General features: G+C 43.0%; 2 protein-coding genes and 4 non-coding genes across 8 annotated transcripts; 5 read left to right on the top strand and 1 right to left on the bottom strand.

Annotated features, from left to right (window-relative positions):
* Nucleotides 1-939: 939 nt before the first annotated feature.
* On the bottom strand, nucleotides 940-4,747 carry rnaseh1 (ribonuclease H1). 2 transcript variants are annotated; one of them, XM_024291039.2, is made up of 9 exons: nucleotides 4,671-4,747; nucleotides 4,354-4,455; nucleotides 4,105-4,229; nucleotides 3,704-3,865; nucleotides 3,533-3,632; nucleotides 3,389-3,443; nucleotides 3,104-3,188; nucleotides 2,912-3,036; nucleotides 940-1,159 (listed from the first exon to the last, which is right to left on the bottom strand). In XM_024291039.2, the coding sequence occupies exons 2-9, from the start codon at nucleotides 4,416-4,418 to the stop codon at nucleotides 1,052-1,054; spliced, it is 825 nt and encodes a 274-aa protein (XP_024146807.1). In that variant the 5' UTR covers nucleotides 4,419-4,455; nucleotides 4,671-4,747; the 3' UTR covers nucleotides 940-1,051. The 2 variants fall into 2 exon arrangements, with proteins under 2 accessions (XP_024146807.1, XP_024146806.1); XM_024291038.2 differs by having other exon boundaries at nucleotides 4,354-4,681.
* A 16-nt stretch (nucleotides 4,748-4,763) lies between these two features.
* rps7 (ribosomal protein S7) lies at nucleotides 4,764-11,101 on the top strand. Of its 2 annotated transcripts, none has more exons than XM_024291040.1 (7): nucleotides 4,764-4,838; nucleotides 6,170-6,255; nucleotides 6,387-6,458; nucleotides 6,823-6,966; nucleotides 8,708-8,772; nucleotides 10,339-10,489; nucleotides 10,987-11,101. In XM_024291040.1, the coding sequence occupies exons 2-7, from the start codon at nucleotides 6,181-6,183 to the stop codon at nucleotides 11,062-11,064; spliced, it is 585 nt and encodes a 194-aa protein (XP_024146808.1). In that variant the 5' UTR covers nucleotides 4,764-4,838; nucleotides 6,170-6,180; the 3' UTR covers nucleotides 11,065-11,101. The 2 variants fall into 2 exon arrangements, with proteins under 2 accessions (XP_024146808.1, XP_036066269.1); XM_036210376.1 differs by lacking the exon at nucleotides 4,764-4,838 and adding an exon at nucleotides 5,184-5,206.
* On the top strand, nucleotides 6,505-6,720 carry LOC112158560. Its single transcript, XR_002921339.1, has one exon. It is a non-coding gene; the product is annotated as a small nucleolar RNA SNORA73 family (small nucleolar RNA).
* Nucleotides 8,412-8,627, top strand: LOC112158562. The gene has a single exon (XR_002921341.1). It is a non-coding gene; the product is annotated as a small nucleolar RNA SNORA73 family (small nucleolar RNA).
* On the top strand, nucleotides 9,868-10,083 carry LOC112158561. Its single transcript, XR_002921340.1, has one exon. It is a non-coding gene; the product is annotated as a small nucleolar RNA SNORA73 family (small nucleolar RNA).
* LOC112158563 lies at nucleotides 10,574-10,789 on the top strand. Its single transcript, XR_002921342.1, has one exon. It is a non-coding gene; the product is annotated as a small nucleolar RNA SNORA73 family (small nucleolar RNA).
* Nucleotides 11,102-11,783: the final 682 nt, after the last annotated feature.

Below are 11,783 nucleotides of genomic sequence, written 5' to 3'. Positions count from 1 at the left end.
ATCCGTACGGACCACGGATAATCCGTGATCCGCAACACCCCTACATCGCAGTAATCATGTTCGTTAGCTAACAAGCTAGAGGAGTTTTTCCCTCCTACCTTAGATGGTTCACTTGGTTTTGAAGATCTGGGGATTTTGATTTGATGCGATATCAAACATTTAATCAAAATAGACTACCCACAAGATCGACTACCCTCAGATCGTTATCTTGACGTTTATAAGGGCAAAAAATTTGTTGCTCCCAGAAAAAAAAAAAAAAAATCAACTTAATAAAAGTTAGGTGCTTGGGGCTCTAAATTAGTAGACCCGTCACGCCACCATCTTCCACCTCGTAGGAGAAATGCAGACACGCTGCTTGCTCTGGGGTGACATCATGAAATGGGCGGCAGCTACTCGCAGCAGCAGGCGGAGCCTCAGGAATCAAGTCGTTTTACATCTGGGTAGTAAAAACTCACAAAAAAATTATATTCCATAAATAACTTGTTTATAGTGTTCCAAAGGTAATATATTATCATATACATGGATATAGTTCAATCTGAAAGAAAATCATGGTATGGCGCCTCTAAGGTTTCTGTAGAAATCAATTTTTAGTTTTTATACTTTTCGGTTTTCAAGCCATTCATAATCTGTGTAACAACAAACAGTAAAGAGATAAAGAATGCATAAATGTGTGAAATTTGTTAACTTCAGCTCCATGGTCTTCAATTCTAACCATGATGTGAGATGTTTTAACACTTTGTATTTTATTGTAATTGTATTTTATTTCTATTATAATTGTTTAAACTATTTTTATTTTCTCGTGTTGATGCCGTTCAGCCCAGGTCTCCCTTGAAAAAAATAGATCTAATCTCCATGGGATTTCCTGGTAAAACAAAGGTTAAATAAAAATGTGCCATGTGTGATTGGTTTGCAGTTTAGAATGACTTCAACACAGGCTAGAACTGATAAATAATAATCTTTATTCTAAGAGAGAAAGTCTAAAAGTCAAAGCTTAACACAAACAGGACAAACAGAACTCCCTGCTGAAAACAGAAGCTGACAACAATCAGCTCTAACTGTGGTCCTCCTCATGAAGCTGGAGGGGCTTTGCTGCCCCCTCCCGGGACAGCCGGTCTGCCTGCTCGTTGCCTGTGTAGCCCGAGTGTCCTGGAATGTGCATCTGAGGAAGGGGAGAGACCATCTTCACACATGTCCCTGAACTCCAGTCTGTGTTTGGACTATGCTGCTGTTCAGTCAAGCCATGATTCCATTCAAGTCACAGTATTAAAGTCACAATCTCGTTTTTTGTTTTTGTCAAAACGATGAATTAAAGGTATTTTAAGGCCATGTATGTTTTCTTTTTGCCCCTTACATCAAACTCTATCCTACTAACAGAAATGATTCAATATAAATAACCAATTATACAGAATACTGAAATGATCACAAATCCTTTCATACTCGGTTCATGTTGTGATCCATGCGATGGACCACTACGCACCCACGTCTGCTCAGTGCAATCCCCCCACCCAGTCGCTGCGTGCGCACTCGCCCGCGCTCAGCGCAAATGATGTTCACGTGCAGTTTGCAGAGAAAAAGACTAAAGAGAGTTAATAAAAAAAGAGCTCGGCTCCCGGGAAGGAGTCAGAAGGGAAACAGTGGTAAAGCTGAGTCGTCATCATGACTGTTGTCGCGGTAGATTGGTCAAAGATGCAGTACAGTTGTGATGAAAATGCAACGCTGCAGGGTGAGGAACAGATCTGGGCTTTGCTTTAATTTGTGTTAAAAGTTGTGATCACAACATCCTGAAATCCTGGAGGGTCTGACTTATGTGAAACTTTTAAATCTGAAGGAACACTTAATTCACTAATTCACGGTCACTTTATTCCTCCCCTCATTTCTTGTACATAATTGACCCTTTTTTATTGAAATCTTTCTTATATTTTATATATTTATTACTGTGTATAAATATGTCCACATTGAAAAAGTGAGTTGTAACCGAAATTTCATTGTAACTGCAATGACAATAAAGGCATTCAATTCAATTCAATTCAACTGCAGGAATTTCCCAGGAGGGGGAGCGTTGATGAACAACACGGAGCCGGTCTGCGACGCACACACAGGGGCGCACACTCACAGCGAGCCTGCATGGGAAGATTTCAGCTGCTCTGCATTTTTCAGAATTTAAGCACAGGCCGAGACAAACCAATCTTTTAATTTTCACTATTGATGAACATGTTGACGAGTTTGAAGTTTTTTTACCGATTCCTGAAAAATTGTAGCATCCTTAATGAGGACTGATAAAAGTTTATACTTTATTTATTATTATAACTGCTGCTTAGGAACTCTCACTCAACATTCCTATGCCTGAAAACAGAAGTTATTGTTGACTGCTTAACCTAATCTTTAGATTGATTATTTTCTGTAACCTAGGCAACCAAAGACTAATAAAATGGGAAGTCTGTGGAGACTTCCAGGAGATTCAGTAACAAACCAACACTGATCTCCTCACAAGAAAATGTCACTCTGGCTCGTGTCTGCTTTCTCTCTAAAAGTATTTGTCTTTGCAGAAATTACTTTGACAACAACATTTAGCCAATCACAATCAAGAAATCCCACAGTTTTAGGCAGTGCAGCAGGTCACATATTATTGATTTAGTGATAGGAGCCCGCTGACAGGTGGAAATTTGAATGTGGACCACAGGGACCACAGGCCGGACTTTGGACATACCTGCTAGTCTAAAAGTTTGATTCTTGTGAAATCAAAAGAATAAATGTGACAGATCTGAATGTTGTTGCTAAATGAAATCTCAAACAAAGCTTACAAATCCTCTAATACAACTGTTTTGAATAGAGAAATAAAACAATTACAAAAAGTTTGGTGAGTCAAGAACTTGTTCTGTGTTCAGTGGGACATGCTGACAGATTAACTTACCCACACCACCTCCAGCTCTGAGTTTAACTCATCTAGCTTCACAAAGTCCTCTTTGTTTGTGACCAGCCCACCAGATTTCAGCCTCCAGCCGTTCAGTTTCCAGTTCTTCACCCAGTTAGTCACACCTGCATGAAACAGCACCAACCTTAAAGCCACACCAGCCCATGATGAAAACCGAGGGCTGAGACTCACCATTGATGGTGAATTTACTATCCGTGTAGAGGACCAGCTTTGTGATGCTGTGCTCTTTGGCTTGTTGCAGAGCTTTGCAGGCCGCCTGCTCAGTTAGATCAAAGCAAAGCAAACAGATTGTGTTCAATTAAACATCATTTTATAAATATGCAATGATAATACAAACACTTATTCCTACAGGTGCTTAATAGAACAACAAATATCCCATAAACTTCAGAAAAGGGAGCAGACAGCTTAAACTCTGCAATCTGAACAGGAACTTCTGCCCTCAGTCCTGCTGCTGACCTGGATCTCTGCACGCTGGTTTGTCTGCCGTCCCTGTAGGCGCTCTGCCACATTTCTGTCAAACAGGCAGAAAACAGCTGTTCATTTTACATGATGGATCTTGAAGAAAGTGAGTGTGCATACTGAGAGGTTGAGTTTCCTCACAGCGGGTGGTTGCGTCCCCAGTAGACTCCAATGCCAGCGCGGGCCCCAGTCTTCCCGTTTGCAGAGCAGCAGCCGTCGGTGTAAACGACCACAGCGTCACCTGCAGCAAAGATCAACGTCTCAGAGACGCCATGAGGCTGCGAGAAGCAATCCATCCATGCAGCTGCTTACCCATGTAGGTGAACCCGTCTGCATCAGATGAAGGTGCTGCTGTTTCTCTGGGCCGTTTGGGGTTCGATGGCTGCACCTCCTCGCCACAGCGACTCCTCTTGCCCAGTGGGATGTACTGCAGAGGCTCTGGGCCTCGTTTGGGAAGCAGAGACAACTCCACCTCTGTGGACAAGACAGCTCTTCCTGTCAGGTTTCTGAGTGGAGTCACTCGGCTCCAGGCTCCTCACAGGTGTGGGTGTGTGAGGGGGGTGTCACCTGGACTCTATCAGGATTTAAGGGATTTCCCTGAATTTTAAATACTTTTCAGGATTTCATGTCAGTTTCCGTTTTCTTGCCTCACCAGTCTTGCAGACATTTTATCAAAGATGTTGAGGAGTTTTAACAAAGCGGAGTGATCTGACCTTCTCTCTGGTGTGGAGCCGCAGACAGCTCCTCGCCCCGCACGAAGGCCCACGCGTCCCGCTCCGAGGCGAACTTCTTGAAGGAGGCTGCAGGGAACTTGTCCACTTGGCTCCTGCATTCATCCCTGAATTTAAAGGGAGCGTTATAAACAGCGCCCTTTTCACACAACCAGACTGTAAATACACGTCTTGTATTAATGTCGGAATTAAAAGAACATCTGAACGACAACAAAGTGGCGTGATTCTCACCATGAGCTGTAGACCCCCGGCTTGATGCCTTTCCTGACCGCGTAGAAAAACACTCCCTTCGGCATGTCGTCGGAAACGCTGCAGACTGTCCGCTGAAGAGCCCTGAGCAGCGGGGACAGCCGAAACATCACAACCCGACGAGGGAGCACCCATACCCGGCTAACATCGTTAAAGCGATAACAGTCCTTCAACGACTCTAATATCTCATTTAAACTATAAATGACGCTCTTTTAAATTCTATTCTGTGTTCAATTATCATAGCGAGCATGAATTCTGAAAACACGGCGTTTTTAACTACTTAAGATCTTAGAACGCACCTGACAACATAAAGGTGTAAAAGCAGTTGTTTTCTGTTGAGTTATCGCGATATCTTATGGATTCCCGCATGTTGGCAGTAAGCAACGCGATACTTCGCGTGCTCGTCTGATTGGTTGTATTCAGCTCTCGCGATGTTCCGGTCTCTTCCTTGGCCGTCGTTGTTGGAGGTTAGTCGTGCTATCTTCTTCGGCACAGTGGTTTTTGGCGACAATTTGTTATTTAAAGGTTGAATTTAGATGTAACTTCACGTAAAGGAACCACAACGCTTTGATACCTTAGATTGTGTTCTTTGTGGGATCGGATGGTTCTACTAAAGCTTTATTTGATCTGTAGTACAGCAGCGGCTTAGCAGGCCGCGCTTGTTAGCTTCTCAGTAAAAATGTGGAGTTCAGCTCAGGAGATGTTCTGCTTTTATTTAAAGAATTATTCGTTTTATTTCCGTATTCACTGAACGTGAAATTTAAGTATAAGGTAACGAGCCGAGCTGGACGTGTTCTCCTGAGCACGTATCTCAGCTTTCATCTCCGTGATGTAGGTATGTGACAAAAATTTTCAAATTGGGTTGATTGCTCTGATATTTATATCACGAGAAAGAGCTGAAATAGACCATTCCAACGGTATAAAGATCATTAAGATAGCTCAAAGAATAAGAAAGTTATGCCACGTTAAGTGATCAAAAGTAGGGTCTAATTTTATTCCTAAATAAACAGCAAAACAGTGACAGATTGGTGACCAGAAACAAAGATTAGAGTCATTAAATTGTCGCAACTTTCTCGTTATTTGTCCAATCCATGAAAGGAGGGTATTGTTGGAAAGCTAATCAAGCGAACTACAAGAATTGAGTATTTAGTATTAAATCAATATTCTTTTACATATTGTCTAATCATACAGAAATCTGCTCCTGTATTCCTGTAGGCATCGCTTGCTGCCAATCAGCTTGATAGATTCGGTCAGTGACCTCATGTTCCAGTGTTCAATTCTTAGACACGGAGACTTGTGAATGAAAAAACAGTACCTGCTAATTGTTTTTTTTTTTTCATGAAATTTACAGGAGGTGAAGAATAAATCAACAGTAATAGACTAGTGGAGAAATTAGACGACAACTAACTCATTTTTTTAAAGCTGACGAGTGGTTTTGTGAACTGCAATTTTCGGCCGGAAAATTTCCTAGCTTGTACTGCACAGATTGGAAAAAAAAAATTCCAAAAGCAGGTTAAAGAAAAAATTCTGGACTGTAATATAGGTAGATGTGCTCGCATGTATACTATCCACCGATTTAGTTATGCTCTTTCTAAGAAGGAGAGAACGCTGCAGCCTCGCACACAGGCTGAACAGCAGGTCTGGCAGAAAGTTCTGGCGCCGAAGCTGCACATACGCGCGTGCCCACGTGATGGGGTCCAGTCCGCGGGGCTGAAGGTCCAGCTCTGATGTTCCCTCCACGCAGGAGCTGCGGGCCTTAACGGGGCGAACAGTAACGCCGCTTCATGTTTCCCTGCAGACACTGAGGCCATGTTCAGTACCAGCGCCAAAATAGTCAAGCCGAATGGCGAGAAGCCGGACGAGTTCGAGTCCGGGATCTCCCAGGTAAGTCCGAGTCACCTGATTGCTTCACCTGGTTCAGGATTGTGTAAAAGGATCCAGCATGAAGTGACAAATCAGAGAGGTCTGCAGGTGTCTGGTCATGATAATAGATGCTCCTCCTCTGACTGTTTCAGGCTCTGCTCGAGCTGGAGATGAACTCTGACCTGAAAGCTCAGCTGAGAGAGCTGAACATCACAGCTGCAAAGGTGGGTTCATGTCACTTGTAGGCAGTGGGACAAAGTTTCACTGAACCCGACACGGACGTCCAGAGAGCTGCTCTCCTGGTTCTGTCCGAGTGGCGTATGGGAGCGTAGCTCTGAGCTGAGACGTACAGTCCCGTTCCACAGTGTCGGACAGCAAGCTCCGCCCCCGGCCTCGGCTGGTGAGGGTGGGCGTCCTGCATATTCCTACATCTTCCCAGAGTCCTTTGGGCCATTACTGGGGAGCTAAACCATGCAGTGCACATTATAAAACTTTGTTAGTACACGATTGATCTTTAATGAGGCATCGTGGATTCAGTTTACATTCCTTAAATTTTGGGTTCATCAGTTCTCATTTGCTTTGTTTCAGGAAATTGAAGTTGGCAGCAGCCGGAAAGCCATCATCATTTTCGTTCCCGTTCCTCAGCTGAAGTCCTTCCAGAAGATTCAGGTGCGCCTGGTTAGGGAGCTGGAGAAGAAGTTCAGCGGAAAACACGTTGTCTTCATCGCACAGGTATGTCCAGGTGCACACAGCAGATAATGCTCATGCTTTTTACGGAGACCAGATCCCACTCTGATCATCTTTTGATATACTGGTCTTTTTTTATGATAACACAATTTTTTTTTCAAAATCCAATAACTTGTACTAAGACATAGTTTCTGAAGAGCGACTGGAGTTCTGGTTGGGCCTGTTGGCACAGAAGTAAAGCGCCACTGATTTTCCATCATCCCTTTTACAGTTTCTCCTGCTGGCTTACAGCCTCAAGCTAACATTAGCGGAGCTATCCATCTGTACAGTTTTGATTCAGATATTAGCGGACAAGAAATCAAATACGTACATCAGTGGTTCTCAAACTTTTTCTCCTGTGCCCCCCTTTGGAGGAGGAACAATGTTCATTCTCCTACCGCGACAAAACTGAAAAAATAAGCCAAACACGTTTAACTTTTAAGACCATGACAAAATCTTAAATATTTCTACTTCTAGAGACTAGAAAAAAAATGGTCAGTCACTTTGTAAGAACAATAACATTGAACAAATGTGCAAAAACAACCAGATGTAAGGTCTTAGTGAGAGTATCATTGAACCTGTGCCCTAAAAGATGCCAATAGTCTGTCCACAGAAGTAGTTTTTTAGAATCAGCGTTCTGATGATAATCAAAGCTTTTTTATTTTTTTTTTTTTTTTATTTTTTTTAGAAAGAGGGATTTATTGCTGTTACTGTAGTGTAATGTTTCAAGGTGTCTTCTCCATTGGTTCGGTATCATACTGTCGGGACTTTCAGACAAAGAAGACATGCACATCTCTCTCTCATCTGCGACCACATTTACTGTCAACCCAAGAGCAAGATAGGCTCCAACCTATTCTCTTGACTTAGCTTAGTGTTTGCCTGGGATACCGTCTGAAGCTGTAGGATATCTGTTCTCAGAAGCATCCGTGTACATCAGTTTAAGGACCACCGATGTGCACGGATCCATTTGTCTGGAAGTGGATACATCAGAATGGATAGTTTGGCTTGCTGACTGTAGCATCTACATCACTGCTACAGGCTATTTTCATGTTTTTTTCTGACTGCTCTGTATTCTCAACAATTTGAATAAAAAAATACTCAAATTCAATTTGAAGCTTATTTTTTATTATGTACATTATAAGAAAATTCTACAAGAGCGTCTTGAAAACATGATTTTCAATGGAGTATGTCTGCAAGAAATATTAATCAACAGACTTATGTTTACAGCCAGACGGTTTGGGGTTACCTGTCACAATTAATGGGGGGCTCAAACAATACGCTTCAAAGTCATTTCTGAAGATTTTGGTTTTAAATTTTTGATGTAAAATTGTAAGGTATAATTGTTTTTAACCATGAGGCAGTTGGACCTCAGCAGAAGACTGTGGGCGTGGTCACAGGGCAGTTCTGTCCTCTAGAGGGCGGTGTGTGAGTAGACTTTGATCAGTCATACAACGACACGGACGTCCAGAGAGCTGCTCTCCTGGTTCTGTCCGAGTGGCGTATGGGAGCGTAGCTCTGAGCTGAGACGTACAGTCCCGTTCCACAGTGTCGGACAGCAAGCTCCGCCCCCGGCCTCGGCTGGTGAGGGTGGGCGTCCTGCATATTCCTACATCTTCCCAGAGTCCTTTGGGCCATTACTGGGGAGCTAAACCATGCAGTGCACAGACTTCGTTGCAGAAAATAAACTTTTTTACGTTTTATTTGTGTTTTTTAATAAAACAAATTTCCTGGCTTTGTTGACTTTCAGAGGAGGATTCTGCCCAAACCCACCAGGAAAAGCCGCACAAAGAATAAGCAGAAGCGTCCCAGGAGGTAAGATGCAGCTGAAGGGTCTGCAGCCGTCATCACCACAAGGTCCTTTTGGCCCATTTCTCACTAAACTCAGTCGGAGCCACAATGTTCGTCTTACTTTTTAAATAAAAAATGGCTTTAAATTTATTCATGTTGCTTATGGGCTGCATAAAATGTTTTATAGTTCCTGTTGATGAATAAAGACAAATATAAACTTACTGAATCATACAGCTTCTCTCCTTCATTAGTTTCTAGCATTAAAAAAGACTGGAATCCAATGAGGTCGGCATCTGAAACAAAGGAATTATTTTTTACTAAAGATAAAGTTTTGGTCTCACCGACTCAAATATAATAATTATATAAATTATACAAATAACATTTTTTGGGTGCTGAACACTCAACAGTATTCAACTTTTCTGACTAGAATTCCAGACTGTCCGATGTTCTTGCTGGTAGCAGGAAAGTGTTGATTTCTCCATGTCTGCAGAAAGACTTGATCTCTTTAGAGAGCAGATGTTCCTTCAGAGACATTTCACTCTGATGGGGTCCAGGTTTCAGGAATGCACAAACATTTAGCTAATAAGTGTGCTCTCTTTTTGTGCTAATGTTAGCTTAGTTAGATGATGATCCCTCTTCGTTATCATACTCAGTCACAGCGTACTTCCTCTTCAGGTGTTCATGATCACTGTAGTGCTGCCATGGAACACAAGTTCTACCTTGCAGAGATTTCATTGGACACATTTGTCTTTAATGTTAATGTTTGTCACTTTTAAGCTCTGTTGCTGTGTTGTTATGGTCCCCGAGCCTTCCCACTTCTCCCTGTGACATCACTACCAGTGAATTAGCTCTACTGCACGTGTGTCGCAGAGAATAGCAAACGTAGCATTAGAAAACATGCACCATAGTTTTCAGATTTAAAAAGAATAATCGCCTACTAAATTATTCATCCACCATTTTAATTGTCTGCGTAGTCATGACTAATAGTGACAGCCCTAAGGCAGAGTAGTGAAGGTAGATACAAACATGAAGGCTTTCTCCGTGTTGTGAACAGTTTTTAAAGCTCTGGATTGGACCTGAACAAAGTTCACGGTGGTCATTAGAGATGTTTCACTGAACCCGACACGGACGTCCAGAGAGCTGCTCTCCTGGTTCTGTCCGAGTGGCGTATGGGAGCGTAGCTCTGAGCTGAGACGTACAGTCCCGTTCCACAGTGTCGGACAGCAAGCTCCGCCCCCGGCCTCGGCTGGTGAGGGTGGGCGTCCTGCATATTCCTACATCTTCCCAGAGTCCTTTGGGCCGTTACTGGGGAGCTAAACCATGCAGTGCACAGACTTCAATGCTGCTGTAACAAAAATTTTTTGCACAAAACTTTTTATTGTCAGAAGTAACAAATGTTGTCATTAGAAATGGAATCTTATTTTTTCCATGTTAATAACCAGGAGCTAAGGAAGTGCTCCTGTTGTCCCATACAAAAACGTAACTTTTGGGTTTCTTTGAAAATCAAACTGAATTATTCCGCTTGGGTTCAAATTCTATAGTGTTTGTGTAGTGTATTGGCATGGATGTGATGTGTTCCTCTTCCTTCAGCCGTACTCTAACTGCAGTCCATGACGCCATCCTGGAGGATCTGGTGTTCCCCAGTGAGATCGTGGGCAAGAGGATCAGGGTGAAGCAGGACAGCAGTCGGCTCATCAAGGTGCACCTGGACAAGGCGCAGCAGAACAACGTAGAACACAAAGTAAGCAGAAGACTGTGGGCGTGGTCACAGGGCAGTTCTGTCCTCTAGAGGGCGGTGTGTGAGTAGACTTTGATCAGTCATACAACGACACGGACGTCCAGAGAGCTGCTCTCCTGGTTCTGTCCGAGTGGCGTATGGGAGCGTAGCTCTGAGCTGAGACGTACAGTCCCGTTCCACAGTGTCGGACAGCAAGCTCCGCCCCCGGCCTCGGCTGGTGAGGGTGGGCGTCCTGCATATTCCTACATCTTCCCAGAGTCCTTTGGGCCATTACTGGGGAGCTAAACCATGCAGTGCACAGACTTCGGTGCAAAGAACAGTTCATGCATTTTTCAGGGGAAACTTTAGACAGATCTGTATTTTAGGCTCAATGATTAATCATTGCAGTGACATTTCTGTTCTTTGTGAAAAATGTTTCCAAAACAGTCAAATGTCTAAATTGTTAGTAGTTTTGAACCCCTGAGTCAGAAGGAGAATCTGACAGTTGTACTTTTTTTCAGGTGGAGACCTTCTCTGGTGTCTACAAGAAGCTCACAGGCAAAGATGTTGTGTTTGAATTCCCAGAATTCCAGCTGTAAATGCAGATGACAAAATAAATTTGTTTACTGTCTGCTATTGTGTTATTTCCGAAGTCTGTTTTTTTCAAACAAATCTGTGTTAAATGCTCAGTTTTGGTCTGTTGGCATCCTCAGCCAGGAAGTGCAGGGGAAGAGAAAACGCCAGAATAACAGAGAAAAGAGCTCAGAGAGTAAAGGTTTGTTTTAATGTGTCCTGTCAAACATCTGAACAAAAGCATCAGAGCTGAAGGCCTCTTGTATTGGAAACATGTTACTGTTACATGAGCTGGTTGTGGGTTTTCTGACTCAAAGTCTGTTCGTATAAACCCCTTTTGTAATTTAGGCTCAACTTTTATATTGTATTTGAATCCTCTCATGACTGGATAGAAAAGAAGAGAGGAGGGGGGGTGTTAACACTAGAATTCCTAAGCCTGCGCAAATTTACGCAGGGAAGAGTCCCCCCCCCCCTTTAGTCCGAGAGCCCATTGTTGTGTCATTTTGGGTCACTGATGAGCCATTAACTTGCCCATGTATATGTTAATGCAGCATGTAGTACCTAATGTGTATTTGAACTAACAGGTTGTGTGGGGGTTGGAGTTCCCTGATGCATGTGGACAAGTATTGGCTTTCCTGCTTTTACTCACATTTGAACTAAAGTTCCATCTCATTCCTAACCCAGAGTTCAATATGATGTTGCTCCACCTTTTGCTGCTATTGCAGCTTCAACTCTATGGCGTTCA

This window comes from Oryzias melastigma, linkage group LG24 (genome assembly GCF_002922805.2).
Source record: "Oryzias melastigma strain HK-1 linkage group LG24, ASM292280v2, whole genome shotgun sequence".
Lineage (NCBI taxonomy): Eukaryota > Metazoa > Chordata > Actinopteri > Beloniformes > Adrianichthyidae > Oryzias > Oryzias melastigma.
The sequence above is the reverse complement of the archived record's forward strand: the minus strand, read 5'-3'. Positions and strand labels throughout refer to the sequence as shown.

What these genes read in the sequence shown, in the direction of transcription:
- rnaseh1 (XM_024291038.2), bottom strand. Translation starts at nt 4,481, where the DNA reads ATGTTTCGGCTGTCCCCGCTGCTCAGGGCTCTTCAGCGGACAGTCTGC. An exon ending in AGACGGGTTCACCTACATGG is followed by an intron (nt 3,633 to 3,703) that starts GTAAGCAGCTGC and finishes TCTTTGCTGCAG; the next exon opens with GTGACGCTGTGGTCGTTTAC. An exon ending in TAGTAAATTCACCATCAATG is followed by an intron (nt 3,037 to 3,103) that starts GTGAGTCTCAGC and finishes TGTTTCATGCAG; the next exon opens with GTGTGACTAACTGGGTGAAG.
- rps7 (XM_024291040.1), top strand. Translation starts at nt 6,181, where the DNA reads ATGTTCAGTACCAGCGCCAAAATAGTCAAGCCGAATGGCGAGAAGCCG. An exon ending in TGAACATCACAGCTGCAAAG is followed by an intron (nt 6,459 to 6,822) that starts GTGGGTTCATGT and finishes GCTTTGTTTCAG; the next exon opens with GAAATTGAAGTTGGCAGCAG. An exon ending in AAGCAGAAGCGTCCCAGGAG is followed by an intron (nt 8,773 to 10,338) that starts GTAAGATGCAGC and finishes CTCTTCCTTCAG; the next exon opens with CCGTACTCTAACTGCAGTCC.